Raw genomic sequence first — 26,864 nt, 5'->3', positions numbered from 1 at the left:
GCCTTTTCCCATTCGCTCCTCCTACCTGCAACTACTACAATCTAACCGTAAAGTTACACTTACAGCCAAACATGGTCAACAACAGCGCACTGTTCATGAAGGCTCCCATTATAAGGGGTTCCGGACCTATGCGACCTGCCAACGGTATTTGCCTCTGCTTGCGCCATGTACACCGCTTGCAGGCCTATGATGAACAAACCAGTATTTGTGAATTATTTTACACGCATCAACCTAAACATACTTTATAATGCTCTTTACTGCACATTCTGCATCATATGCCCTTAAGAACAACGGCAGGAAATTGTTACACAACACTGCAAAATATTTCACATTTTCCCCCAAACTGATGCTATGTTTAACATTCAATGTGTTATTTCAGTAAATGTATTCTAAAATAACTTTATATTGCAATTTCCCAACTAATTACCTAAAAGGTAGCAGCGGCAGGAGCTCACAGGCCAGTCTCCCTGGTCGAGCGGTTGGCAGACCGCTGCGGTTACCGGCAGAGCAGCGTTAACCGGGCAATCGCTGTATTTATTCATCTGACACTTTACTGCAACGCCACTTCTTATGTTAAGCCACTTACACTGATTTTCCACTTCATACAGAAGGGTCATTTTTCTCTATAGCAATTCAGGCCAAGTCCCTCGATTAAAGGTCCAACGGCAGGAGATGGGATTTGAACCTGGGTCCTTAAGAGTCACCTAACCACTGCGCCACCTACTGCCTATTGTCAAACGGTAGATAAAGACCACAAGACCTGAGTTAACATGAACAAAGGGAGGAGGAACAGAGGAAAGCACAGGGTCTCAGACTGCTCTCTGGCACAACGCTCCTCGTCCTTTCCGCTGTGCAACTGCGGCCCCGATGGTCACAGAGTATGACCGGGTGCATGAATATTCTTGTAATATTCCTACGGTTAGGCGCTCACACACTAATCATAGAGCCGGCAGCTGCTACGCACCCTTCCTCCACACCGCCGTCAGCTGCGCTCCGCTCGCAGCCAAATGGCACCATCCTGAGCCAGAGAGAAAATCAATCACCTAATGGGCAGTTAAACCCCTCCCATCCTCCCCAGCTGTCCAGTACAGGCACCCACGCAGGCACGCATGCACGCCCACACCCATACACACATGCGCACACACACAGGCAGGGATCCGGGGAGTGACAAGCCCCGGTAAATCCATCCTGGTGTTGCCAGGTGGCGGTGTCCTGGCTGCACCCTATGCCGCACCTCGCACCCGGCCTTTGCTCTCCTGCTGCAGCTTTCCCTCTAAAAGAGCAGGGCGGCATCACAGGGAATCAGCGTCGGCCTTTGTGTTAAGTGTGCCGGAGCTCCCACCTCCGCTGGCCTCGGAAACCGATACGACATTGAACCGCACGCACGGCCTCCGTAGCTCATCGGGATCCCGCATGCCCTGGACCATGGGGGGGTGAGCTTCACAACTCAGTACAAGTCTATCTACTGCAGCTGTAAGTTCTTGCTGCCCCCCAAACCTCACTGCCCCGCAGTATTCAGCACGCCGAGTTACTCTTCCTCTTACATCAGTTTATTCATTTCGCAGCAGCTTTTCTCTAAAGCAACATGCAATGACGTCTATTTAATGTTTAGATGACACCTTTATCCATGGTGACTTACATTTATCAATTTACCTGACGCTTTTCTCTGACTTAACAACAGTAAAGTACCTACAATTATTTACCCATTTATACAGCAGGGTAATTTTACCAGAGAAATTTAGGATAAGTACCTTGCTCAAGGGTACTACTGCTAGAGGTGGGATTTAAACCTGCAACCTTTGGGTCCAAAGGCAGCACCTCTGACTAGTACGCTACCAGCTGCCCCTAAATGTTAAATACCTTGTCCCTTAAAATGTTAAATACACTACAGTCATTCACACACACACCAGGTAACACACAACTCTCTCTCTCTCTCTCTCTCTCTCTCTCTCACACCAGGAGTCACCAATCCACCTGAAATTTGGGCTATGGGAAGAAAGCACAGCACCTGAACTTAAGGTATATGCATATTTTTGCAGAATACAAATATAAAATCCATGCAGTCTTTGTAATATCTGCCTTCTTTACTCTTACACACATGTTCATTTTAAATGGATGATTAGCTTCACAGAGAAAGAGAGCAAGAGAGAGGGAGATCATTTATCCATCCATCATCAATAACCACTTGTCCAGTGCAGGGTGACATTGTTCCAAAATCATAGGATATGAGGCGGGGTACATTCTGGAATGGACACCAGTCCATCACAGGGTAATATCTCAGTCACCCACTCACTCACTCAAAAGGCAATTTAGAGTGACCAATCCACTGGAAACACAGGTTTTTCTATGCAAATATGAGAACACGCAAACTCCACACAGATCGAGTTGGATTCAAACCCACGTCCAAAAGCGTAGTCCGGGAGCTGTGAAGCACTAGCTGCTGTGCCACTATATGGTTCCTTTACCTTTGCAGCATTTGCAATGGTCCTTGTCACAATTCTCACGTGTCGACTGCATGTACATTTTCTGTCTGTGATGAGGCGTTATTTAGTTTCACCAAATGCCTAAATGAAGTGAAGAAGAAAAGCAGCCGGCACAGCTAATCTCACAGTCCGTTAAGGAGCCCCAATCCCCCCCGAAACCAGCCCTGGATGGGTCTCCCGTTTTAAGATATCTAATCCTTCTCATCGAGCAGTCCTGTGTGCGGCGGGACCGAGGTATCGGCGCAGATGGCCAGCGTCAGGACCCGATCCCATAGCGTCTTACAGCTCTTTCACAATCCACAGAGAACTTGCAAACACAGAGGTCTGTCCTTCCCAGAGGAAGCCGAGGTCCCTGTCGGATACGCATGAAGTGAACACCATTCTTCAGCGTTGCGAGAACAATGGGCTGCTCTTTGTCCCTCTGTGGAAAGGACCCAAGTAGCAGCGGAGCAGAAATGTCCACACATGACCTTCAGTCAACTTGTCAAACGCGTAAATGAACAGAAATGTCACATATCACAATGACAGATGTTAAAATTATAATCCAAACTGTGTTGGTGGTCGTCCGAGCCAGTGTCCTGTCTGAGTTGAGATAGCCAAATTTCTAGTTTTAAACTCTCTTTTGCCGTTTGCACGCAGACCTGAGAAGACGTGTAACATTGTCCACATCAAGCGACAACTACAGTTATACTTGCAATAAAAACCTCGCCAAACCCAAGTACAACACCACAGCAGCAGTTACAGATTCCAGTACATAATTTAAGACACAATGCAGTCTTCTTCCGCCTAACACACATAATGCATTCCAGAAAAATCCTTCATGAAGTGATTTTTCAAAAAAAATCAAAAATGTAATTACCAGTTTCATCGGTAAACACTATTCATGAGCAATAAAATTGACACGCACTTAGACAAATCTCACGAAATCCCATCACAAGTGGACACAATTGCTTCAGTAATTAACATTAGTTATCAAATCACAACACAATAATGCAGTTTCACTTCATTAATTACTCCATGATGGTGTATGACTATCCTCCTGCACTCATTCAGCTCTATCCAAGCTATTATGTGTCAGACACTAAACGCTTACAAATAAGATATATATGTTTGATACTCAATGTTTCTGCATTAATTAAAATAATAATAAAAAAAAGACAGTCCAAACAGGACTACTCATGGTGATGTCGTGCGGAACTGAGGACGTGGGAATGGCTGCACCCGAGTCGACCGGTGGTCAGAGTGGGAGCGAAGATCCGTGGACATAGTCAGGAGTTGAGGCGGATGGTCAGAAGCCAGGGAATGAAAAACGGAGACTGGGAACAAAGGAGATCAGGACATGAGCGCTGAGGAGGACGGTTGTCTCGCTGAGATCCCTCCAGTGTGAAGGAGGCAAGGAGGGTCTTTCAAAGCCGAGTTTTAATTGTCATGAGGCGCTTGATCGTCTTCAGGTGCTGTCGATTGCGGTGTGGGCGTGGATGTGACAGGTGACACCTCCACTATCCAGAAGCACCGGAAAATTCAAATTCAGAACTTGTAAATGTGGAGAAAAGCCCCGTAAGCCCACGTCGGGCTATTCAATGGAACTCCTCAAAAAGTCAAGTTCTTGTAACTTGAATGGATGCATCTCGGCAGATGACTCTGCTCAATTTCTTTTTAGCTACATTTAAAGCGAGACACCTAAATCCAAAAATACAGAACAGGCTTCTCACTTTTCACAAAATATTGTGTTCCACATTGATCCCGAAACCAACCGTGTTACTTTGAAGTAAGAGCACTAGAAGAGAAGCACTGACAGTCAGTATGTGAGAGGCAACAGGCTATGATGGGTTTGGTGCAGCATCGTGTACGAGTCAGTATATTTCCAAAAACCATCCCACAATGATGGAGCGGAGCACCCGAGATCCTGCATCTGTGGAGGGGGGGTTATTGGTCTGAAAATCAGCCGTGGTCTTGATCTGAACATTGGCAAGATGAAAACTGGGGTCCGGTTGCCTTGCTGCCCCTCCAACTGCTGCCTCCAAAACAACCGACGTCATTTCGATAACATTTTTTTCTTTTTTTCTCCATAGCAGCTCGTTTGGATAGCAGCTTACTTTACACCATTATTCACAGATATACAGGGTTACTCTGTTGTTTATGTTATTACTGAGATTACTGCAGAAAGGATTTAGCCATATTTGGCTGGTGCCCCAGGAGCCACTAGTATAGCGTGGTTTAAACAGAGGAGCGACGCAGCCGTAGGTCGTTGAGTGCTGCTCTGTGGAGGCGCTACAAGCTGGCAGGTACATTGTGGTGCTGGACTTGGTCTCTAGGACTCCACTACCGAAGTGCACTACAATAACCAGGCCATTGTGCCTGCCCAAAGCCATGCAACAAACACACACTCCCCAAAACTCCTCGCAGCAATGATGTCTTCCCACACTTCCAAAAGGAAAAAAAAAAAAATGACATCAATCAAGGCTTGATATTAAAGCGCTCTGTGAGAGACACTGAACATTTCACCAGCCCCAGCACATTTTGCACCTGTCCAATTTTGGAACATAAGTAAATGTCTATGTCTGAAACATCCTTTAATGGGAAAGAACTTGACAAATATTTAATGTTCACCAGCTTACTAATTACATTTTCTATGCAATATGATGTACAGCTGATGGGCTCTGTCAGCCGAGTGGGAGGCACTAGTACATAAGGTTCGCATCAGGCCACTTTCACCGTATTCCAGGACAGGAAATGATTCTTCCCACGAAGACATAAATGCTCTTTTACACTTTAATATGTCAATTTCCTTTTCTTCACATTTTCTGCCAGTTGGACCCTCCTGCTCCAGAAAAATCACGATTTTAGTTTGTCTCTTCCCTTTGTGGGCCGTATCGTGCGTGACACTTTCATTACGTGGCCCTACTACCAGTGTTTCCTTAAAAGAAATTGCCCAAAATAGTAAGATGATAGGACCGTTTCGCTTCATTTTTGACAAATTTGGGAGCTTTCTAGCAAAAAATTGGTTCAAAGAAAAAAATGCATGTGATGTATGCAGTGACATCACACCATTTTTTTTTTTTTTTTTTAAGAATCGTCATTTTGTATCAGATTGCTACATTATCTTGAATGACTGTCCAGCTGTACATGACACCAGTATCAGGACCATTCCACCTGTCTGACTTTGAAAATTTAAGCAAATTACCTGACCCAGATATTTGCAAAATCCTCAATATGACAACCTGACTTTCTACAGTCACGTATATTGTCTACATGTCACATATATCCATTCCGTGTGTCTGTTGCGTCAGGCCTTGGGCAGGACTGCAGCTTTGCGCTCAGCTCGGCAGAGGACCACCTACTTCACCATAACGTCGGTTGGTCTCCCCTCCTTCCTGGAGACAAGTGGAAAAGGCGCTGGTCTCGGCCCTCCGATTTGAAAAGACCCTTTCAGAGCTTAAGTGGAAATGAGATGCAAGTTAATTGTGCAATATGCATTTCAAATGGGCTTCAAGTGATTATGAATGCAGAAGTCCAAAATAAATGCATTTTAAACAGCGTGCACTTAGATTAAAGTGTCTAATTAATCACAGCGATTTACATGCTTGTACTACATGTTGCGGTAGTGGTTTCAGTAAGGGCCCCAGCGTGTAGTAGAGGGAAGAGCCTTGGGCCAACAGGACAGGACACCATTCTGGCCCTTTGCTACAAAAACAGATTTCAAAGCCATATGGGCTCTGAATGATTTAAGAAACAGAAGTAAGGGCCTGTACTTCTTGACCGTAAGGAAACACGAGTCGCAAAGTTGTGCCCATAAATAATTTTGCCCACTGTAAACACCATGATTACACAACTGAGCCCAGTGGTTCCCAACCTTCTCCGCCGTTCTTGGTAAGAAATGACAAGCCCATCAGGCACATTAATGACAAAATACGTATTACTTCCTTGTTAGCACTAACAGCCCACATTATAGTGAGCACATAACACCACCATGTGACTTGGAATAAAGATCAGCTTTCAACAAAATTCTGCCCCATTTAGATGAAAGGGCACGGATGACTCAAGATGTCAGAAGAGAGATATTTGGGAATAAAGCAGAGCCAAATCACATTCAAGACAAACTGTGTGTTTGGAGACAGGTCTACAGTCATGGCAAACTCGGGTATGGAAAGATTGTGCTCTGTGATGCAATATGAATGCATTTCTCAAAGGAGTAATGGTGTGAGCATAGCACAAATATGTTTGCCATTGGCATCCTATGTAAATACAGGTGGTCCTTATGACGTATGACTCACACATTATTATTATGCACATAAAACGTTATGAATATGAAATTAATTCACTTAAAATGTTTCTCTTGTCACGGGGTCACGGGGAACCGGAGCCTACCCGGTAACACAGGGCATAAGGCCGGAGGGGGAGGGGACACACCCAGGACGGGACGCCAGTCGGTGTGTGTGTGTGTGTGTGTGTTTCTCTTGTGGTAATAAGGGCTTATACTTGTAGAAATATTTTAGACTAAAATTACATATGAGAAAACAGCAATTGTTTGCAATGGCATCTGAAAACAAACACACACACACACACACAGTCTGAAACCGCATATCCCAACTCGAACCGCAGACCCACCAGAGATCAGGTCCCGGCCAAACCCGCTGTGCCACCACGCAGCCCCATCTGAAAACAGTTAATGACAAATGGAACAGTAAAGGCTCACGCTTTGCCCCTTATTAACAAGCTAACCCCTGCTGCCCTTTGCAGACCCTGGACAGACTCCCCCCCCAAAACCGATCAGGTTACGCATCATTAAAACAAAGTGCTTTAGTATGTAAGTCAGTTTTGTAAGTTCTAGAGCAAACTATCAACTGTGTGTGCCTTCACCAAGGGGTAGAGGGAATATGGAAAATGGAATAAGGGGATACAAATGGAAGAATTTTGATCAGAACTGAAAGAATGAAGAGCACACGGGCTTGTTCCCATTGGCAATGTTCAGAAAGCAAAATGCCCTCAGTCAGTTCAGTTTACTACACCTTTAGCCACTATACTACCTACTGGCCCTGATATCCCCTCCATAATGTAAATGTAAATAATGGATATGAATATGTCACGCATGTATTTAGCCAATTATCTGCACATACCACGGACAGCATGGCCACACGGTAAGTAGCGCTGGTGCCTCACAGCACCCGGGCTCCACAATCGGATGTGGGTTCGATCCCCACTCAGTCTGTGTGGAGTTGGCATGTTTTCCCCATGTTCACGGTGGTCTCCACTAGCAGTCCAAAGACAAGCATTTCTTTTGGCTTTACCTACAATGCTAGTGTGTTTGTGTGTTACGCTGTGCTGCAGTACGGCTGTGTGAATTACAGAAAGTAGTTCACTGTAGTGCATCAAACACTAATTTACTTTGAATAAATGCGTTCGCTAAATACCAGTTAACCACCGTACGCTGCTTTGGAGAGAAGTGATTGAGTACGTGTGCATTTCGTTATGAATCGTCTCCCACAAGAAATGTATAAAAAGTACTTTAGCAGGACTGCGGTAAACATTTATTGCTGGTACAAGTAATCTGCTCTAAGAGCATCAAAGTAAGGGTGTGTCCACCCACAAACAACACACAGGATGGTGGAGGAGAAGCAAGCACAAGGTGAAAACGACAGCCCTGGGTTCCAAGGGTTGCAGCGATGCACACGTGGCTTCCGTCGCTGGCAACTTGGGATGACTACAGCGACCACACAGCCATTATGGTGAAGAAATCAGCACTGACCACTTTCTATGGAGCTCCAGTCCATGAAAATATGAGATATGAGATAACCGAAGGCCCCTCTGTGCCAACTGGACACTGAACAATGGGGACAGGCGCTCGGTGTGAGAGAAACATTGGTGAAACTCGCACCTCGGTGACGGCAACCAATGTCTTGCTGAAAAGATGAAAAGTGGGACAACAAGGCATTTAGGAATGATTCATTATCATCGTTCTAAGAATAGGGAGGCTATTATCATTCGGCTCGCGAGCAGCCATTCGGGTCTTTGAGGACAAAAATTATTGGGGGGCTAATTAAGCCATTTCTTACACAAAACACATGCATATTTCCCAGGAAAAAAAAATTAAGGGATTGATCAATTACAGCAGATTTGAAAAAAACTTAAGGTGAAAGTGCACAGAGATCACCATCAGACCTGGAAAGAAAAAAAAAAAAAGTTTAAGATATATTTCTGCCAGAATTCCTTTGTTTATCTTAGTGTGAATAATGAAAAGGTGGTTTTAAAAAAAGATCCCTTCGCGATGTTTTCTGCCTTCGCTCAAAGTCACACGAGAGCCGTCATCTGCACAACTCTGCTAAATGTTTCATGAGCGCAACCCAGCAAGCTTCACCCATCTCCTGGTGAACACCACACGAGAGGCCCCGCCTCTCCTGGCATTGCCGCTCTTTATGCAAATTTACATATCTCCAACGACCAATAGCACTGCGAGCTTTGTTACGATGCAAACGATGTCCAAGAAAAAGCTGCGGGCATTCGCAAACACTGCCAACCGGTGGCACACGGACCGGCAACTTGACCAACGGATCCACGACCACAACCAGTACACATGACACATCTCCGGTACATGTGTAGCTGATGTATCAATAAAGCAAATTGATTCCTTTGAAAACAAGTTGGAAACAGAGACCTTCCTTGTATTTACATTTGCCTTTTGATTCTCAAGGACACCCTGTGCCACTGTAAGTCATCTTAAATTTACATTCATTCTTTTGTCTGATGCTTTTCACCAACTGACTTAGTGTTTAGCTACTTACACTGATTTACCTATTAAACAGCTGGAGATTTTTTTTTTTTTTTTTTATTGTATCAATTCAGGGTGAGTACCTTGTCCAAGGGTATTACAGTAGGAAGCGGGATTTGAACCTGGACAGTAGTTTTAATTACTGCACCACTGCTGCTTCCAGCTTCCAAATGCTCACCTTTGCTTCCAAAAGTAGGGATATTATATATATAAAATATTATATGTATATTAAAAAAAAACCTGAGGGAATGGAATGGACACTAAAGCACTTTTTCTTGTCAGGGTTGCTGTCTAACCCTGAGCCCAAGAACGTGGGATCCCACCATGGTGCCAACGCCAAGGAAGGTGGAGAAAATTGCAAATATATGGCGCCAACTGCTGCCGATTTCACACAAATAGCTGCCGTCATCCCCGTCTGCAGCTGACAATCAAATCACAGCACGTCTGGAAAAGAGAGGCGAGTCTCCATTTGCAGCAGCTCTGCAGCTGAACAAGAAATGGGGGAAGAAAGGCGAAATTCTAGCTGTTGCACACCTTGACCTCCACTCCCCAGGGCAGCTGCCCAGAACTGGAGACGAGCGCGTTTATGGCTCCTGCTGATGTACCGCTGGCCCCCACTGAGTGGCTCCTTATGTCCAGTGTTAAAGACCACAGGTTATAATCTCAGTTTTGAGCTCAAGTGCAATGAGAAACATTTGGGCAGCAGGCGGTGTGGTGGCTACAGCTGCTGTCTTGCACTGCTATCTTGACACAGGTTCAAATCCCACCTCTTGAGGCAGTAATCCTGATCAAGGTACTTCCTCTGAATTGATACCATAAATATCATCGAGCTGTATTAAATGGGTAAATCATTTTAGGTATCTGAAAATTTTTTAAGCCAGCTAAACAGATAAATTCCCTAATTTCCCCTTTTAAACTCAATGTTCTTTAGTCAAAATTCACTGCTTTCAAAAACAAACAGATTCCTACAATATTTCTAAGTCATACACAGCATATGGCATAACTACCAATTTATATCCTAAATGATACCTTCTCTTTGCATGTGCACACACACAGAGAAATTTAGAGCATGCTGAAGATGAACTTATGTATAGTGCCATGAGTACAGCACAGTCCAGTGACATTTAAAACCCTCTCCTTTGGCCTTGGCCTGTTTGTGCTCTCTAGGGCTTTAACCACATTGCTGCTTTGTCTTAACAGCTGCCATTTTAACCCATGCTGCACCACCATGCTCCAACAGCTGGGGGTGGGAGGATGTGATACCTACCTCTTACACTGAGGGACACGCAGTGCAACTTAAAACAATCATCCAGTCGTAAATAAAGTGACTAGAGGGAAAGGTTGGTTTAGTTGTTAGAGGGGTTGACTTGGACTGAAAGGATGCAGGTTCAAATCCCACCTCCTCCGGTAGTATCCTTGATCAAGGTAATTACCCTGCTATATAAATAAGTAAATCATAGTAAAGAGCTCAACACTGCAAGTGACTTTGATGAAAAGTATCAGATAGAGAGCAAAAAAGAATAAATGTGATGTACATGAAAAGGTAAACAATGCAGTTACACCACGGAAGCAGCAACCACATCACATACTGACAAGAGAGCGAAAATCGGTTCATTCTCACAAACAACCGAACATGAGAGGGCAGGTGACACTTGCAAGGAAACGCTTGTAAAGTCACTGTTGTGGTCATTTGGGGTGAGGAAGGGGTTTGTCCCAGTGCCACAATGAGCTCACCTGGCCACGAAAGCGTTAATCTATACATAAGAAAACGACAGGCATTTCCAGCATTTTCCACTTCACACATTCTGTGTTTTGGTTCCCCCAGCAGCATCTGTGCTCTGAGCACTGCCCACCTGCTCTGTGGCATGAGGGGCCAAGCAGGAGGTGGAGCTCCATCATTGTCATCCCCTAAGTGGGTTGGAGGAGAGCAGCCGCACAATGAGATCCCAAACAGGCCCTTTTCTCCCAGCCATCGCCACTCTCTATTTTGCACGGCCGGAGCATTGCTTTTATCCTGGAAACGCCACGGAAACGGAGACGAGAAGTGGGGGGTTAGACCTACAGGCGACAGAAGAGCAACTCAAAGCTAAATTGGGCAGAAGCCTTACTAAGATAGGAGGCGAGACGCAGGCGGAGCATGGCTTTCTCTCGTGGTGGATGCCTGTCACCGACAAGCCGTGCGGCACAGGGAGAAAAGCCGCTCTGCAGCATCCATTTAAAGGGCCAAGCTGCATGGCGCCATGGGGGTGGGGTTTGCAGACAGGGGGAGACGGCAGGGGGTGAGCCTGGGTACTGGCCCTAGTGAGGGGACAAGGGGCTCCAGTGGAGGTGCAGAATGTCAACAGATCACAGCTCAATTCACCCCCAACCCCCACCCAGGCTTGGCCCACATGGTGCACGGCGGCGCCTCACCATGGCGGACCTGCGCCAGCCCCTGGCAGGCTCACGCTTCACACCTAATTCACAGTTAGCCCCCCTTCAGCTAACTTCGACTTCTATGAAAACCCGGAAGCTGGAGCATCAACTCGAAAACACAGAAGGAAAATGTCATAAATACCTTGGTGCCGATTCCCCGGATCACAGCAGCTCAGATGCAGAAACAAGGAGTCCCATGCCAGTTTATGGTGCGTTGGCCGCTCTCCCCCAGGCGACCGTGCCCCTCAGAGACCCCATGAGCGCAGCGAGCCCGTTCCTGCAGTGAGCCTGGACGCTACGCCAATGCGAGCTGATCACACACCAGCTCGTCTGAAACAAATGTCTCCCTAGCTTGCAGTCCCCCCCCCCACACACACTCACCCGCCCACCTCGGCGCTATAACTCTCTCTCTTGCTTGCTCACACAAACACACACATGCTTGCGCTCACACGCGCAGACCTCCACGCACCCACTTGCCTGACGAGTGAAGCACGTGACCCCCGGCAATGAGCGCTTCCGACGGCGAGCAGCGGCCCGGCTGGGATTACGGGCTCAACGGGATTTAGAGATAAAGCAAGCTGGGGCAGCACCCGCGTGCCCTCAGCCCCATTGTTCCCCCTTACCCCCTGCGAGCACATGGTCCGCCATTCCTACCTCGATCTGAGTCCAGCCCGGCGTTCTGGCTCTCCCCGGTGCACCACCCCGTAATGGGATCAATAGCAAACACAGGAACACACAGCTGCGCTTCGCTTCCGACTGCAACCGCTTCCATGGTTTTGAGCTCCAAAGACGGAAATTGAAATGTTCTGATTTTCTACGGTTACTTCCTGTTCTATTTATACCTTTTAATATGCTATACATTTTAGCCAGTGCTTGTCTGAGTCTCTTCAAGCTGCTGTTTCACCTGTTTTTTTTCCTGCTTGTGTTTGTTTGCCATGTGCTGGAGTGGTGTTATTTTCAAATCATTTATGTCGTCATACTTCAGCATCGTAGGGAGACGCTGCAGACGGACACTCAGACGGTAGCGTGCGCTGTGTAAATTAGGATTCACCGAATCATTCAGAATGCTGACTAAATCAAACCCACACAGGTTTTAAAATGAAATACATTCGTGTAAAGAGGACAAGAGGACAAACAGCACAGAGAGAGCTCAGCTCTGGCAAATTGTGGAACCGGAAGGTCGGATGAGTTTTCGTTATGCTCACAATCTCGTTAGCGTATTCAAGTTATCACGGTGACAAATTGAAAAGCAGAAGCATGGGTGACCGCAGTTAGCTGCGTCAGATTTTTTTTGGAGTCAATTATACTTTATGCAAATGAGGAAAACAAGCAAATGGCTGAGGCGCCTCAAGTGTGGGCCCATCCGCCATTCCAAGTTAATGACGCACGGAAAGCAAATGTCACACGTGGAGCGTCACACAGACCCACCGACGAAGACAGAGAAAGCCATTGAAGAAGGTGGTAGAGCAGAACGAAGGCCAAAGGGCGATGGCTCTGCTCAAACTAAGTCTTGTGGCCCTACATTCGGCGGCCCAGGCCGTCTTTCACTGCTCCAGGATGGTGGCTCCAAAGTAGATGCCCAATTCACTGTCCTGCATTTTCACGCCAACCTGAAAGTGCTTGATGACCCCCCAGCACGTGATATCCATGCAGCAATCAGAACATTTCAGACCAGTTAAAGAGGTGATGCAGGCAGATATCTTTATATCGCACTCTTCAATTTCTGCCAGAGGGGAAGGTTCTCCAGCTTAGCCATGAACATCGCGAAGACCTCGCTGAGGAAAATTCTGTTTTTGATTCACTCTCCAGATAAATAGCTGGTAAATCTAATTGTGGCAGAAGAGCATTACACTTTTTACTCAAAAATGCAAATGTGCAAAGAACGTCAAGATTTTTTTTCGAGATGTCTAATTTCAGAATATTACGGTAGTTATTTCAAGATGGATGGTGGACATAATCCATGAAGAAAACTGTCAACTTACTTGTTCCAAGTTCTTTATGTACAAAGGTTCGTAATGGCTAACACCAATCTTCAACAATACTAGCTAACCTCATTTTCACTTATGACTCATTCCTAGGGAGCTAACATTATTTTAGCTTATGATTCACTCATTGTTAGCTAATTTCATATTCAAAAAAGGATTACATTCACGTACAGCTCAATCACAGCGAACTAGTCATTTTCAATTGCAGGTGAACCACAACTAGCTAACCTTACTTTCACTAAGTGTTCTTCTTTCATAGTTCGCTAATATTTTCACAAACAGTTCATTCATAGTTAGGCAATTTTAGTTTCATCTATTGTTCATTGATATTCACACATTCATTTAGCAAACACTTTTCTCCAAAGCGACGCACATCTCAGAAAACAATACAAAAGTGCATCAAGAGAAGAGAGTTCTGGAAGCAGACGTGTGATTCATAGCTAGTTAACTTCATTTTCACTTACAGTTCTTTGATAGTTAAATTTATTTTCATCAACTGTTCATTCATAGCTAGTTGAATTTATTTTCACTAATGGGTCATTAATAGCTAGCTGAAATTACTTTCACTTATGGTTCACTCATTTCTTGCCAATTTTATTTTCACAATTCATTCATTCATTCATAGCTACACAGCTTAAATGCGATCAAGTAAAAGTTTGGTGTCAACTAAACAGCGACAGTAGCTACTCTAGGTCAGTTTCTGTGGTTCTTTATTTTCCTCACTATGTTTGGAAATGTGGTGTTACAGTAAGCGTATCTCACCAGGTGTCTCCTGTCAATTTACAACACAGCTATAAAAATACAACCTGAGACAGATGCCAGATGAATAGACTCTAAAGTGTTACATCCAGCTGTCAGAAAGGAAGAGACCATGAGAATGGAGGAGGGAAGGACTGAGTTGAGGGAGGTGGAGGAGCACAATTGGGGGATGTTCTAAAGAACTTAATGATATTGTTGCTGAAGCACTAGAGCTGACCACAAATGAGACGCAGAGCAAGAGGTTCATTACAGGTTTTTCAGCCACTCAGATCTTAGCACAGTGCCCAAGCCCTGTTGCATAGCCTGGTCGTGTGAGCAGTACGATACACAGCTTGCACGAAATGGTCAGCCTGACCTTGGAAACCTCAAACTTTATTTATGATCTATTAACAATGCATTTATGGGAAATTACCTTATTTTGCTGCTTTACTGTGCTTTTGCCAGTAAATGTCAAGCAGTAAAGGTGAGGTTATTCCTGTTAAGGAGGAGAAGGACACATAACTGCACTACATTAACTGGTGATGTTTCTAAAAACATGGGAAATAAATGGATCAGAAAGATACTTCAGAACATTTTGCTTGAAAATTACGCACAACCCATTTACTATGTTTTCCTTCAAAATTAGGTAAATATCCCACTTCTGGTTATAAACAGCAAGGTTCCCTGAGACTTGACCCAGCAACCTTCATGTTCAGGCCCATTTTAACCACCAGGTTACCAATCTCTGCCACAGATTCCCGCTTTGAGGTAAGGGGTCTAACCAGTTACCTCCTCTGGATGCTTTTCAACATTTTATTAAACATCCTTCTTGACGTCACACCGCTATAAATACACGCAGTCGCATGTTGACATTAACAGTAAGGTCAAGATCTGGCCAACTTTCTCAGCACAGCTACAGTTAAAAAAAAAAAAAAAAAAAATGGAGGGGTGGGGGGGGGGAAACTGAGGAGTAGCAGTTAAAACTAAATATTAAGTTCACGAGAACACCTTTCAATAAGTAGAACAAAAGTTTCCGTAAGTAGAAAGCAGCACCGAGATGGAAGCAATCCCCTCCAATGCCGTGTTATTTTAGAGCATGACCTACATTACGGCAAAGGAGGCCCAGATACCAGGCTCCACCAGGTATCCACCACAGCCTCTGCAGCCTACAAAAGACCTGCTTTTTCTCCGGTCATCCGTAGGGTCTTCAACATGGTTAGGGCTGTAAAGAACGCCAAAGGCAGCATCGGTGTTAACGTGAACTTCATTTACCCCAGTCATCGTACTTTGAACGCCAGCATCAGACATTCGTGAAACTTCGGATGCGAACGCTCAGTCAAGAACGGACCGGCTGAGCATAGAAGCCACAGTGACCACACACGACCATACAATGGATTGTGTGTAAGGTCACACTGGCAACTACAGAGACCTGGCAGATGAGTGGAAATTCTTTCTTCCATGGCATGTAGAAGCCAGGCCACACATTCTCACATGCTCTAAACAGCCAACCTCCATACAAGTGAACGAACACACACACACACACACACACACACACACACACACACACACACACACACACACACACACAGTCCCGTTAGTCTCTAGCACCTGCTCCCCGCACTGCAGACCCCATTGTTTTCTGCGACTCTACACTGGAGGACAGCAGCCAACAGTTTCCGCTTCCCCATTCGCGTCACCCCCAGCACAGAGCGACCGGTGTTTTGCCGCACAAACGGTCGCCCTGTCGACAAAGGTGGAGCAAGAGGGAGGAGGCAGGTAACAGAAAATTGCCAGATGCCTGTAATGTGGTAGACCGTGGAGCTGAGCTCCAGGAAGCAGTGTGGAGGGGGGGGGCGACAAGCTGGTGGCAAAAACATCCCTTTTGTCCAGGTGATGTGTTTGCAGTCACTGACTCACCAGCGCGCTCCAGCCCTCACGTACACAACACGCTCGTTATCAACACACACGGGACTTGCCGCACTTGCCGGTGCCGTTCAGAACACACTGGTTAAAAAGAGGTCTGCAGACCAGGATGTGTGAAGAGCCTGAAGGATGATGTGGACGTGAAAAATAAAAGGGAGGGAGAAAACCACAAGCACGAGCCATCTGTCCTTGTGGGGTGGATGCGCCTGTCGGAGCGTCCCTTCCTTCCTCGCTCCCACCCCCACTGCAAACATTCAACCCAACCCCCAGCCCCAGCATCCACCTCCCCCAATCCCAAATGGCCCCAGCATCCCCTCTCAACCTCATTAAAATATATAGAAGCCGCTGACCATGCCCTCAGAGCACCGCGGATCGTGGCACCAAGGGAACCATTAAGCACGTTCAGGTTAGTAGAAATGACATCACATTTTGCGGGAAATGAATATATCTAAATTTCCCCCACCCAAAAAATAAATAAATAAATAACAAATAAATAAATGCAAGGAAGCATTCGACTTGCCTGGCTGTGGAGGAACGTGAGCCTGAGACAGTGCAGTAATCCTGCCCTTTGTGCACAGAGGAGGAAAAGCGGCACAGAACAAAGATCCAGGCGCGGGAAGGGCGAGCCACTGGGAGGCCCACCCTTGGTGGAGGATTTTGAAGTGAGAAAGCGGAGATTGGGAGAGAGGGAGGGAGGAGGGCCGAGAGCAAGCGAGAGAGAGAGAGAGAGAGAGAGAGAAATTGAAAGGTGGGCTCGGGGACAGTGGGAGACTATGTTGGTAGGAGCAGCCGACGGTGCAAAATGAGAAAGGGGGGAAACGGCGGACTGACTTTTATGTGGTGGGTGACATTTTCGGCACGTGACAACAACAGCCATCTGCGGCCAAACAAAACCCGGAACGAAGGAGGGATGCATGGCTGTGAACTGAGGATCACAGGGATGAGACCCCTGGGAATAAGGGCTCGCACCTGTTTGATTCTGCCTCCGCAAGAAGGATTGGGAGGCGACCCTGCAATGTGGAGAGGCAGACATGACCCTGCCAGGGACGGGTTATCCATTTCCCTGCAGCTTCTCCCCGTAACTACGCTACTGTGCACCATATTGGTAGCAGCTGTTTGTATTGTACCATATCGATAAAGACAAAAAAAAAAAATCCCTGACTTTACTTAAAGTGACAGTAACATGTACATTTATTTATTTTCTTACACTTTTCTCCAAGGCATCTCACACTGATAAGATACTCAACGATTTTCCCATTTATACAGCTGGGAATTGTCACCATATAGAGCCAGGGTAAGTACCTTCACCAACGGTACTATAGCAGGAGGTGGGATGTGATTCTGAACCCTTCGAGTCCAAAGGTGACAGTTCCAACCCCTATACCACCTGCTGCTCCAGTTCTGCCATTTTTTTCAGTATCTTTACACTATTTCGAAAGCATGACCTGATGCGTTGGAATCCCCACAGCGTGACCTTTAGATACTGTCTCAACTAAATTATTTTCTGTGTTGAAAATGTGCGGTTATTGTTTTCATGTTCTTCACACAAACTGCTCGCCAAGCAACACTACTGGGTTTCAGTTCGTCTCCTTCCGGAACAGGGCTGCACTGACAAAGGGCTCCCTGTGGGGGTCAAACACCACCATATGACCCTACCCCCATTGCTCCTCCCCACCCCACGGGCTCTGGCCACCTGCTGAGGTGACCTGGTCAGGCCATGGAAACACTGACCTGCAGCACAAAGTGGCAGCTGTGGAGTCGCAAGCCCACAGAAAACCCCAGAAGTGCCTGCAGAACTCATCCATAACTGTCATGTAATTCATTCATAAGTCTCATAGGGTCAAGCTGCTCCGCCCTTTAGTTTGGACAACAGGCCTCTAATCTGCTGGGTTATGGCCACAAAAACATGCAAATCAGAAGAAAACTAGAACAAAGAGAAAAGTGCACAAACAAATCAAACCTGAGAGAATAAAGGGACATGGAACAAAGATTAATGACGAAAGCAGATTTCCGCCATCTTTCGCTACCCAAACAACCATGGGCCACGTGTGATGTTGTGAAGACTCCGTGCAGGTGGCACAGGGATGTACCCAGGACCTGGGGCAGAAACAAACGTGTGTCACACAGCAGCTATCCAGCAGCCCCAGGGCTTCATCGATCAGATTCATCAACCCGCCGAGTTCTTCATTTCTCCCAGAGCTGATCTCAGGTGAGAGCCTGGACTCGGCATCAGTGAAACTGGGAGAGGAAAACTTAACCTTGGCATTAACTTTTATTGCAGTACAAGCATGAAACCTGTGCTGCAGGTATATTGGTGACTAAATTTTTAATTTTGTGTGTGTGTGTGTGTGTGTGTGTGTGTGTGTGTGTGTGTGTGTTACATTGTTCTGCTGTGCAAACGGTAGAATGACTGCAGAGATTTTACTGAAGTCTATCTTCTGTAATCACTGTATGTCATTTTGGAGAAAATGCCAAATGAATAAATACAAATGAGTAAAAGAGTTCTTTGTTTACTCTCAGTTTGTATGTCACCCTAGAGAAGTGTCTGCTAAAAGAATAAATGCAAATTTTCCGAGTGGATAAAATCGGTTCAAATTATATACAATGTTTATAATATGCTTTACATATATTGTATATGGTGGTTCTGAATGATGCATGGTGGACGTAATGGAGGTCTTACACATGCATTAAATAAGGACACTGAACAACTACCATCTGAAGTTCTCTTTTTGACACACACATTTCTGCTTTGGTCACTTTTTTGAGTCTCTTCTGCAATTTACACTGGAAGAATATTGAGTAATTCATTATATGGAAATGCCAAAGAAGAAAAACGTTCAACCACATTACGTGAAAAACTACGCATTTGAAAACCGAGGGACTGAGTCAGCAGTTATTTGTCCAGAGCATTATGATTATAGTGTAGTTCTGGGTTTGCAATTTTGTTAGTGGTTGTGGCTGCATTTCATAAAGACTCAGGAAACGATGCATGCAATTCAAATGGGAAATCACTAATTTCAATTATGTATCCGTGCCTCACGCTATCGTTGTATCACTAATAGAAATGGCCATTTCGTTTACATTCTACAGCTGATGCCATGCGCATCTTGTGAGTCTGCTGATCTCAAGGCATCAGAAATAGGATGAGCAACCTCAACCTACAAAAAGCACAACTTGAACAGACACTCAGGGATATGTCTCCGACACGGCAGCTTATTAAAATGCATTTAACAGATAGAATCCGACCGATCGATCGACTGACAGAGCGGCTCCCGAGTTTGCCTGTAAAAACCATTGTTCTGCTTCCCACTCACACCACAGTTCCAGTCTTAATCTACACCCCCACCCCACCTCACCTCACCCCCTTTCTAGAAGCCATGTTTTATGCGCCCGGCATGTTTACCACATAATCGCCAGGGGATTCTATTTTGAACATACAGGACACAATAATCCTGTGCATCCGAGGACTGGTCAGGAGCGCGAGCTTAACAAGTTGAGCAGAAGAGGGAAAATGTGATGGTAGATCTATATGATACATGACAACATTTACAAATAATTTGTTGGTATGTTAAGAGACACAAATTGCCCACAAAATCCTTTTCTGTATGTAATTTTTTTTAAATGCTGTGGAGGCCACCAGGAGACCTGGGTAAGGTTGCCAGATTTCTCCTTCAAAAAAGAAGTCAGCTTTGAGCCACCCAAAATCAAGACCTCTACCTTCCATTTCGAAGTTTTGCAAGACTCCAACTTTGTCTGAAAGCTGAGTTGTTTTCAACAGTCTCTCCTGTTGCTCTCAACCTGGACTCCCCCAACACCGAGTCCAGCTGAGCTCTGGAAATGCTTATTTAAAGGGCTGTTTTATTTTTATTTGCAGATCAAATGATGGCAAGTTTCAACAGTTTAAGAAATAATACTGTTTACTCATTATCGACTTCTATAAATACCTACAACTACGTAATTTTATCAGAGCTCTAGAAAGAAAAGAACAAACTACGGACAGAATTAACTAAAGCTGAGACACAACTCAGTTCACCAAACAACTCCAGGGGTATGATCCCTTTCACAGCACATTTCATTTGGTCACTTCTATATTCATTTTAAGCCACAATCCAAATTCCATTTCTGACGATGTCATTGCATGCAGGCTGATTACTTTTACACACTTAGCAAGAAAATGCATTTTTGTGCTATGGTCTACACCTGAAGGTCCCTCTACAAATATGTGGATAACTGACGTGTTTCATTTTCTTCCACTTGAAAAAGTAACATTTGATGTGTATGACAATTCAAAGGAATTCTGGAATGTCTGGATACCCTTCTGGAACTTATTACATAGTGCTACACAATCACATCTGTGAAATACTGCAACCTTTTGACCTTGTTTTGTATACATGGACGTACTTGCAGATTCTCAGAATACTCGTTCTGTCTGTGTTGCTGTGACCCACTGCTGTTCATGATACTAATAAACAACAGCCGACAGCAACACGCTTCCAAGGAGTACGATCAATAGATATGACAGAAGCAGACTCTGCGACATGCGTGCAGCCAGAAGAGCAAAGGAAGACCATGCGAAAGCTGCCAGAAACACTGCTGTCAAATGCAGTTCATCACAGCCGTCATCGATCCCCGAATCCTCCTGGGTTACGGAAGGCTGAGCACTGGACCATCTCAAGGTAATCAAATTGCATGTGAATAAACATCCCGCTAATTGAATGCATTTCAAAGACCAGGGCACATTTATCACTCTCTCACTGGGGGTGGAGTCATTAGCTCCAGCTTTTTCACGGCAACGTCTTCATGCTTCCATCTTGCGACATCATAATAAAGTCTTCCCGCTTCGCTGACATTTGTCTTATTTGACGGGTCCGTTTCGAATTTTATTCATGTTTTGGCCCAGGTCGCTCTTCCAGAACAGTACAGAGATGCTTAAGAAGCCTGCAACACCCACAATTCCCTGCTCCTTCTTGGAGCACGGCCACTGAGCGACTCAGAACACAGGAGGGTGGACGAAGGGACGGGTTGGTCACTCACAAGGCACAGCGTGACGGTACAGGTTCTCTCTGATGGTCTGCTGAAGTGCGTGGTCTGGGGACGACTTCTGGAACCTCTGGCTTAGATAGTGTTTCAGGTCCTTATTGAGCTTGTTTCCTGGAAAACGAACAAGACAGTAAACAGGAAGCTGTGTTATTGGCGCTATGACACGGCAAAGTCACATCACAAACTTAAATTTGCCTTCCTACTGATCTCAAAGGGACTCAGATTACATACACACATTATGTTAGTTAATATTTCGTGAGAATTTTCAAATGATGCCAACACGCCTTTATGGCCCATTATTTGCATACTGCTATTCCATTTGGTTATCCATCAGTTTTAAGTACAAAAAGGCAGCAAAAATAATTTTTCCTGATTATTTTCAGAGCACCCACTGTGCTCTGCCCCCCATTTGGCATTACACTAATAGTTACTCTTTTTTCATCGTTATACAACCTTTTTCTGATGGATATGACCACTTAAAAGCTGACATAGATATTGGCAAATAATTCCTGAGTTGGAGTCCTTGATTTAAGCCTTCTTTAATAAAGTAGCATTACAATTATGAGAAATCATTGCTATAATTAAAAATAAGGACTGAAACTTGTTACCCTCAGAAAGTGAACTAGCTTTGGTTTATAATGCTGAGAACAATAACAGAAAATAAAAATAGCACAATCACCCATTCCTTGTTTTCAACCCAGATCCACTTCCGCATTTATTTTTAAAAAAAATCAGGTATAAACAAAGTTTTTAAAAAATTTCAACATATATCTATTTCTACAGGCATGTTGAGTTTTAATTGGGAACACGGATCAACAAAATGCCTTTATTCAGTAAATATGAGGGATGGTTCCAATGAAATACCCCTACGGTGAAAATCCCCGATTCTGGTAAACATCGAGACCATCACAGACGGGACACAGCAGCCGTGTCTTGCTCACGAGCCCCACGTTCGTTCAGAGTGCGGACACTTCCTGGCTCCCCCTTCCACAGAACACAGACGATAAAACGACAGGCAATGTGAATAATTTGCCACCCATGGCTACACCATCTGCTTGCTAGACACAAACTGTTGACAAAGTGTGGATTTGTGAAGATGCCAAAACCCTTTCCTGTTTGTTAGACCTCGAAGTGAGTCCCATCCTGGACCACATTAGTATGAGCATCTTCCTTCCAATATGATTAAACATCACTTAAAATACAAATGCTCTCTCCCTTCTGTGTGCAGATAGGCAGGAAAATCCACACACACACACACACACACACACACACACACACACACACACACACAGAGACAGACTAAAGTAAAGAATTAATAGACTGGGTCCTCAGCTTACGAACTCGGTTTGGCCTGAAAGTCTATTTGTAATTCGATTTGTTTGTAAATCTACCCATTCTGTCACAATCAATAAAAACTTAATAAAGATATCCCTTGATTTATTGATGGGTTCGGTTTTGTTGAAACCTCAGCCTTAAACTTAAAAAAAAGTTAAACTTTTTTTTATATATCCCATTTTCAATAATCACTTGTCTTGTGCAGAGTTGCAGTTATCAGAGCCTATCCTGGAAACACAAGGAACACTGTCCATTGCAGTACTTTAATTTTATTATCTTTCATTAACTTCAATCAGTGATGACAACATTCATTAGCATTTGGCCACTTTCAGGTTGATTTATATTTGCTATAAAAACATTAATAGTAATGGAGACATACCTTGATTTGTTTGCCATGTAAAGTAGATAAGAGTTTTCATTTTCACATTCTGATTAACTTCAAGCTACATTAAAATTAAAAAACTTTCAAACTTTAATTTAAAATGACTGAAAATAAAAACATCTCCACTGATTCCCTCACTAATGTTGAGGGTTGACTGATTATTACCACAAACACATGCAACACTGCTCATGTTGCTATTAGTCAAACAATGAAACACCTGCTAAGACAGTTGAAGTAATCTGTTCTCACACTCCAACTGTCCCGGTGCTCTCCACACTGCCAAATGAGGTCTGCACATAGAAATGCAGGTGAATGTTCATAATCAAATACATTTTTAAAAATAAAAAAAACAAAAGAAAAAAAAAGACTTTAAAGGTAAAAATACTTGTATCTACAAAAATTGGTCACTCAAACGGTCACAACAGGTTCCCAGAGTACTTGGAAAACAAAATCATTTTAAATCAAGATTCCCCTGATCATCAAACTGTCATATCGGTCTATTGTCTCTCATGCACTTTGTGCCATATCCACATGCATTAACATCACTCATCAGCAGGCCTTTTCTCCTGACTAACATAAATAACTACAGCGAATTAATGTGTGCAGGAAAGAAACGGCACGTTGTTCTTTCGGAAGTGTTGGGCTGAAGGTGATGGTACGTGCGCGCCCTCCTGCTTGCACTTCAATTTAAAAGTAAAGGAGGTGGCGGTTTTCTGCAACTTCTCTTGAATTTGTAATACTGTCAGAAGCAACAGTTTGTGAAATGACTGGCCGAGTCCCTTTCTCATGGTGACCCAACATACTGAACAGTAGCATGACTTGTGAACATAACCAGAACGCCACACACGGCTCAATCAAGTTCAGTTTACGTTCTCGGAACCTTTGCAGTTGACGAAAGAAAAGTTTGAAAGAAGAACTACATGGATATACGGAGATGTGTTCAAAAGCACATCTTAGAGAGCTGGAAGGTCCTCTTTTCGGACATCCTGAGAATACTGAACATCAAATTCAAATTGTCAGAAATGGTTGCCGTGGAAACAACGCATGCACACCGCCAAGGCAAAATTGCTCGTTTTTTTTTTTTTTTTTTAAAAAAAAAAAAAAGAAAAAAAGGGGGCTAAAAAACAAAAGCTAGTGATCTGTAATCTTTAAAGCTGAGCAATAACTGCTAGAACAAGCAGCCTGACCTGCTCCCTTCCTTCACTCTTAATGATCAATACAAGTGTGGCACAGACATGCAGAGGCCACAAAGCAAGAAAACAAGAAATACTGACTGCTATGTACACATGAAGGCACAAATCTTCAACAAAAAAACTAAAAAAAAAAAAAAAAAAAAAAAAAAAAAAAAAAAAAAAAGAACCTCTTGAAGTCAGACCTTCAAATGTACTGCTATTACATTTCATTCTAAAACTATTAAAAATGTCACCGAATTATCTACTCAGTTCTAAGTCCGAAGAGGCAAAACCCAGGTGCAGCTCAATAAGCACTAAAACAGATAATTGATTTGGTATTGGTACAGTATCAGACCTCTTCATCTTCAGCTCACTGTCCCATTGAGACACGATCTTCCACCAGGACTCTCATACTGAGCAACTGTGCTGCTTGCAAAGTGCTAAATGACTTTAAAAAAGTGAAGTTAGCAGTTGTTCACTTACCATTAAAGGCTACAGCATAGGGCACATTTGCTAAATTTACATTTATTTATTTAAATGACGATTCTCTACAAAGTGATTTACAGTGCTAAGCTACCTACAATTATTAACCTTAAATCTGAAATTAATTGATATTTCTGAATGTTTCAAACCTTTCTGTCCAAGTCATTGCCACACAAGTAATTTTTCAGGATCATTTACATTATTTTTAAAAAAAAAAAAAACTTACAAGTTTTTCTCCACTGAAGCACATCTGAATCTACTACACTGATTTACTCATTGAAATAACAGTTGGGTAATTCTCACTGAAGTAGCTCAGGGAACAACAGCATAAAGTGGGGTTCGAATCTAGGCCCTTAGAGTGCAAGACGGCAGGTCAAACCACTACATCCCCTGCTGGCTCTGCCATCAAGAACATTTTGTTGCTGGTTGCTCTCATCAAGCTTTCTGAAACTTTTTCATGCCAAGATTGCACGACGTGTGACGACAACAGAAGAGAGTCATAATACGGTTCCTCTTTAGTGCAAAGTGCACAGAAAGGGCAGCAGTGGATAACTCCAGCGATGCATCTTCTTTTGGCATGGCAATTAATCATTAACCTGCATTATAATTTATATGAATGCCTTGCCTTGTAATATATTGTGGATCTTGCCCCTTTCAGTCTTTATATGTTGCTGTGACCCCGTGTAGCTATTGCATTTTTTTTTTTATTAAAAGGAAATACAAGTGAAGAGAACTTTCCTTCAGTGTTATTCCCCAGAACTGCTCCAAGCTCATAACTACAAATGGAAATTGCTTTAATGCTCTGAGATTTGTCTCGGGCCAAACAATTAATGCTTGATCCCCACCAGGGAAGGGGAAAAAAAAAGGCAGTTTCTTCTCTTCTTCGTCAGGAGTCCCGGGGAAAAAAGGGTTTCTAATAATAAAATTGTTAACTTTATTAAGTGGATTTACAATTTCCAGCTATCCTGTTCCGAGACAGAAAACACAGCTATAATGAGCTGGCAGAACTAAAAGCCATATTGTATGTGTGCATATCTGAGCATTAACCTGGAGAGCATGTTGAACATTGTGGCATATGGTCCCACAGTACCTCACCGTCACAACAGAGATTTAAAGACTTTGTCAGTTGTCACACAGATGGTAGGGGAATGAACGTTACGGGCGGGTTTTAAGGCAGGCTAAAATCCATGGGCAGCATATGGACTCCCAGTCCTCTCATGGATATGGCAGATTAGAGCAGCACAAAAAATGACTGAGGGTAGGCTCATTAAAAAGGGCAGATGAAGAAATATGGCTTATTTTACAGTTTCGGCGGATTGACACAAGCAGTCCTAAGTTAACCTAACGGGCCTGAATGGAGAAGTCGAGGTAGCCGGTACGTGAAAATAGGGCTGGATAGCCATCAAATATTAAATCCAACCGGTGCAGACTCTGGAAAATTGCCTAGAACTCCGCTCAGCCCAGCTAATGCATCAAAGTATATTCTTTATTGATTGCTCCGCCGTGTGACCCATCAAGCCCAGCAAGAGGAGGCCCTCGAGTTGCAGATCGCTTCATTACGGTCTATCTGACGGGACGAACACGAAGCAAGCGCCGGGTGACTGATGTAACATTTACACTGAATCACGACCGGCTCTAGACGTCTGGGGCCCCTAGGCGAGACTGTGGAAATACACAAAAAAAAAAAAAAAATTTCCAAATATTAAAAGTAGCAATTGCAATCAGTGAAGCTAGAGTTCAATAAGACGGACGACACTGGGCTGGCAAGGCTTGGATGATGATAATTTCTCATTCAAAACAAATGGAAAAGACTTAATGATTAAATTGGCCTACTGTATGCATGCAAAACTGTCAGTTAACGGAACATATAACTGCTGGGCCTGCATACCACAGGTGCACATGAGAGCAACTCTACAGAAGCAGACTTGACAGTGATAAAAGTACTTAGGTTTACATTTGCTCCATGTTATTATTAATGAAATTCAGGAAATACGCTTTATAATACTGTGGTAAACAGCAAAAGGGCTGACTGAATATAAACCATGTAATGATCCGATGGAAAACTGCAGCATGCAAGACATTATTAATCAAATAAAATCAGTTTGTTCAGATAAATTTGAAAGGTAAGGTATACGAGTACAA

General features: G+C 44.0%; 1 protein-coding gene across 8 annotated transcripts in view; it reads right to left on the bottom strand.

Annotated features, from left to right (window-relative positions):
• The window catches only part of magi1b (membrane associated guanylate kinase, WW and PDZ domain containing 1b), a 142,063-nt gene that overhangs the window by 56,649 nt on the left and 58,550 nt on the right, over positions 1 to 26,864 (bottom strand). For 7 of the 8 annotated variants that reach the window (XM_018734081.2, XM_029247719.1, XM_029247720.1 and 4 more), the window contains exon 2: positions 21,345 to 21,461. In XM_018734081.2, coding sequence (XP_018589597.2) covers positions 21,345 to 21,461 — 117 coding nt within the window. Of the gene's footprint in view, positions 1 to 21,344; positions 21,462 to 22,214; positions 22,234 to 26,864 lie in introns of those variants that run through there. The other variant, XM_029247718.1, reaches the window with a different exon arrangement.

This window comes from Scleropages formosus, chromosome 22 (genome assembly GCF_900964775.1).
Source record: "Scleropages formosus chromosome 22, fSclFor1.1, whole genome shotgun sequence".
In the NCBI taxonomy this organism is placed as follows: domain Eukaryota; kingdom Metazoa; phylum Chordata; class Actinopteri; order Osteoglossiformes; family Osteoglossidae; genus Scleropages; species Scleropages formosus.
Note: the sequence above shows the minus strand (reverse complement) of the source record. Positions and strands in the feature narration are given on the sequence as shown.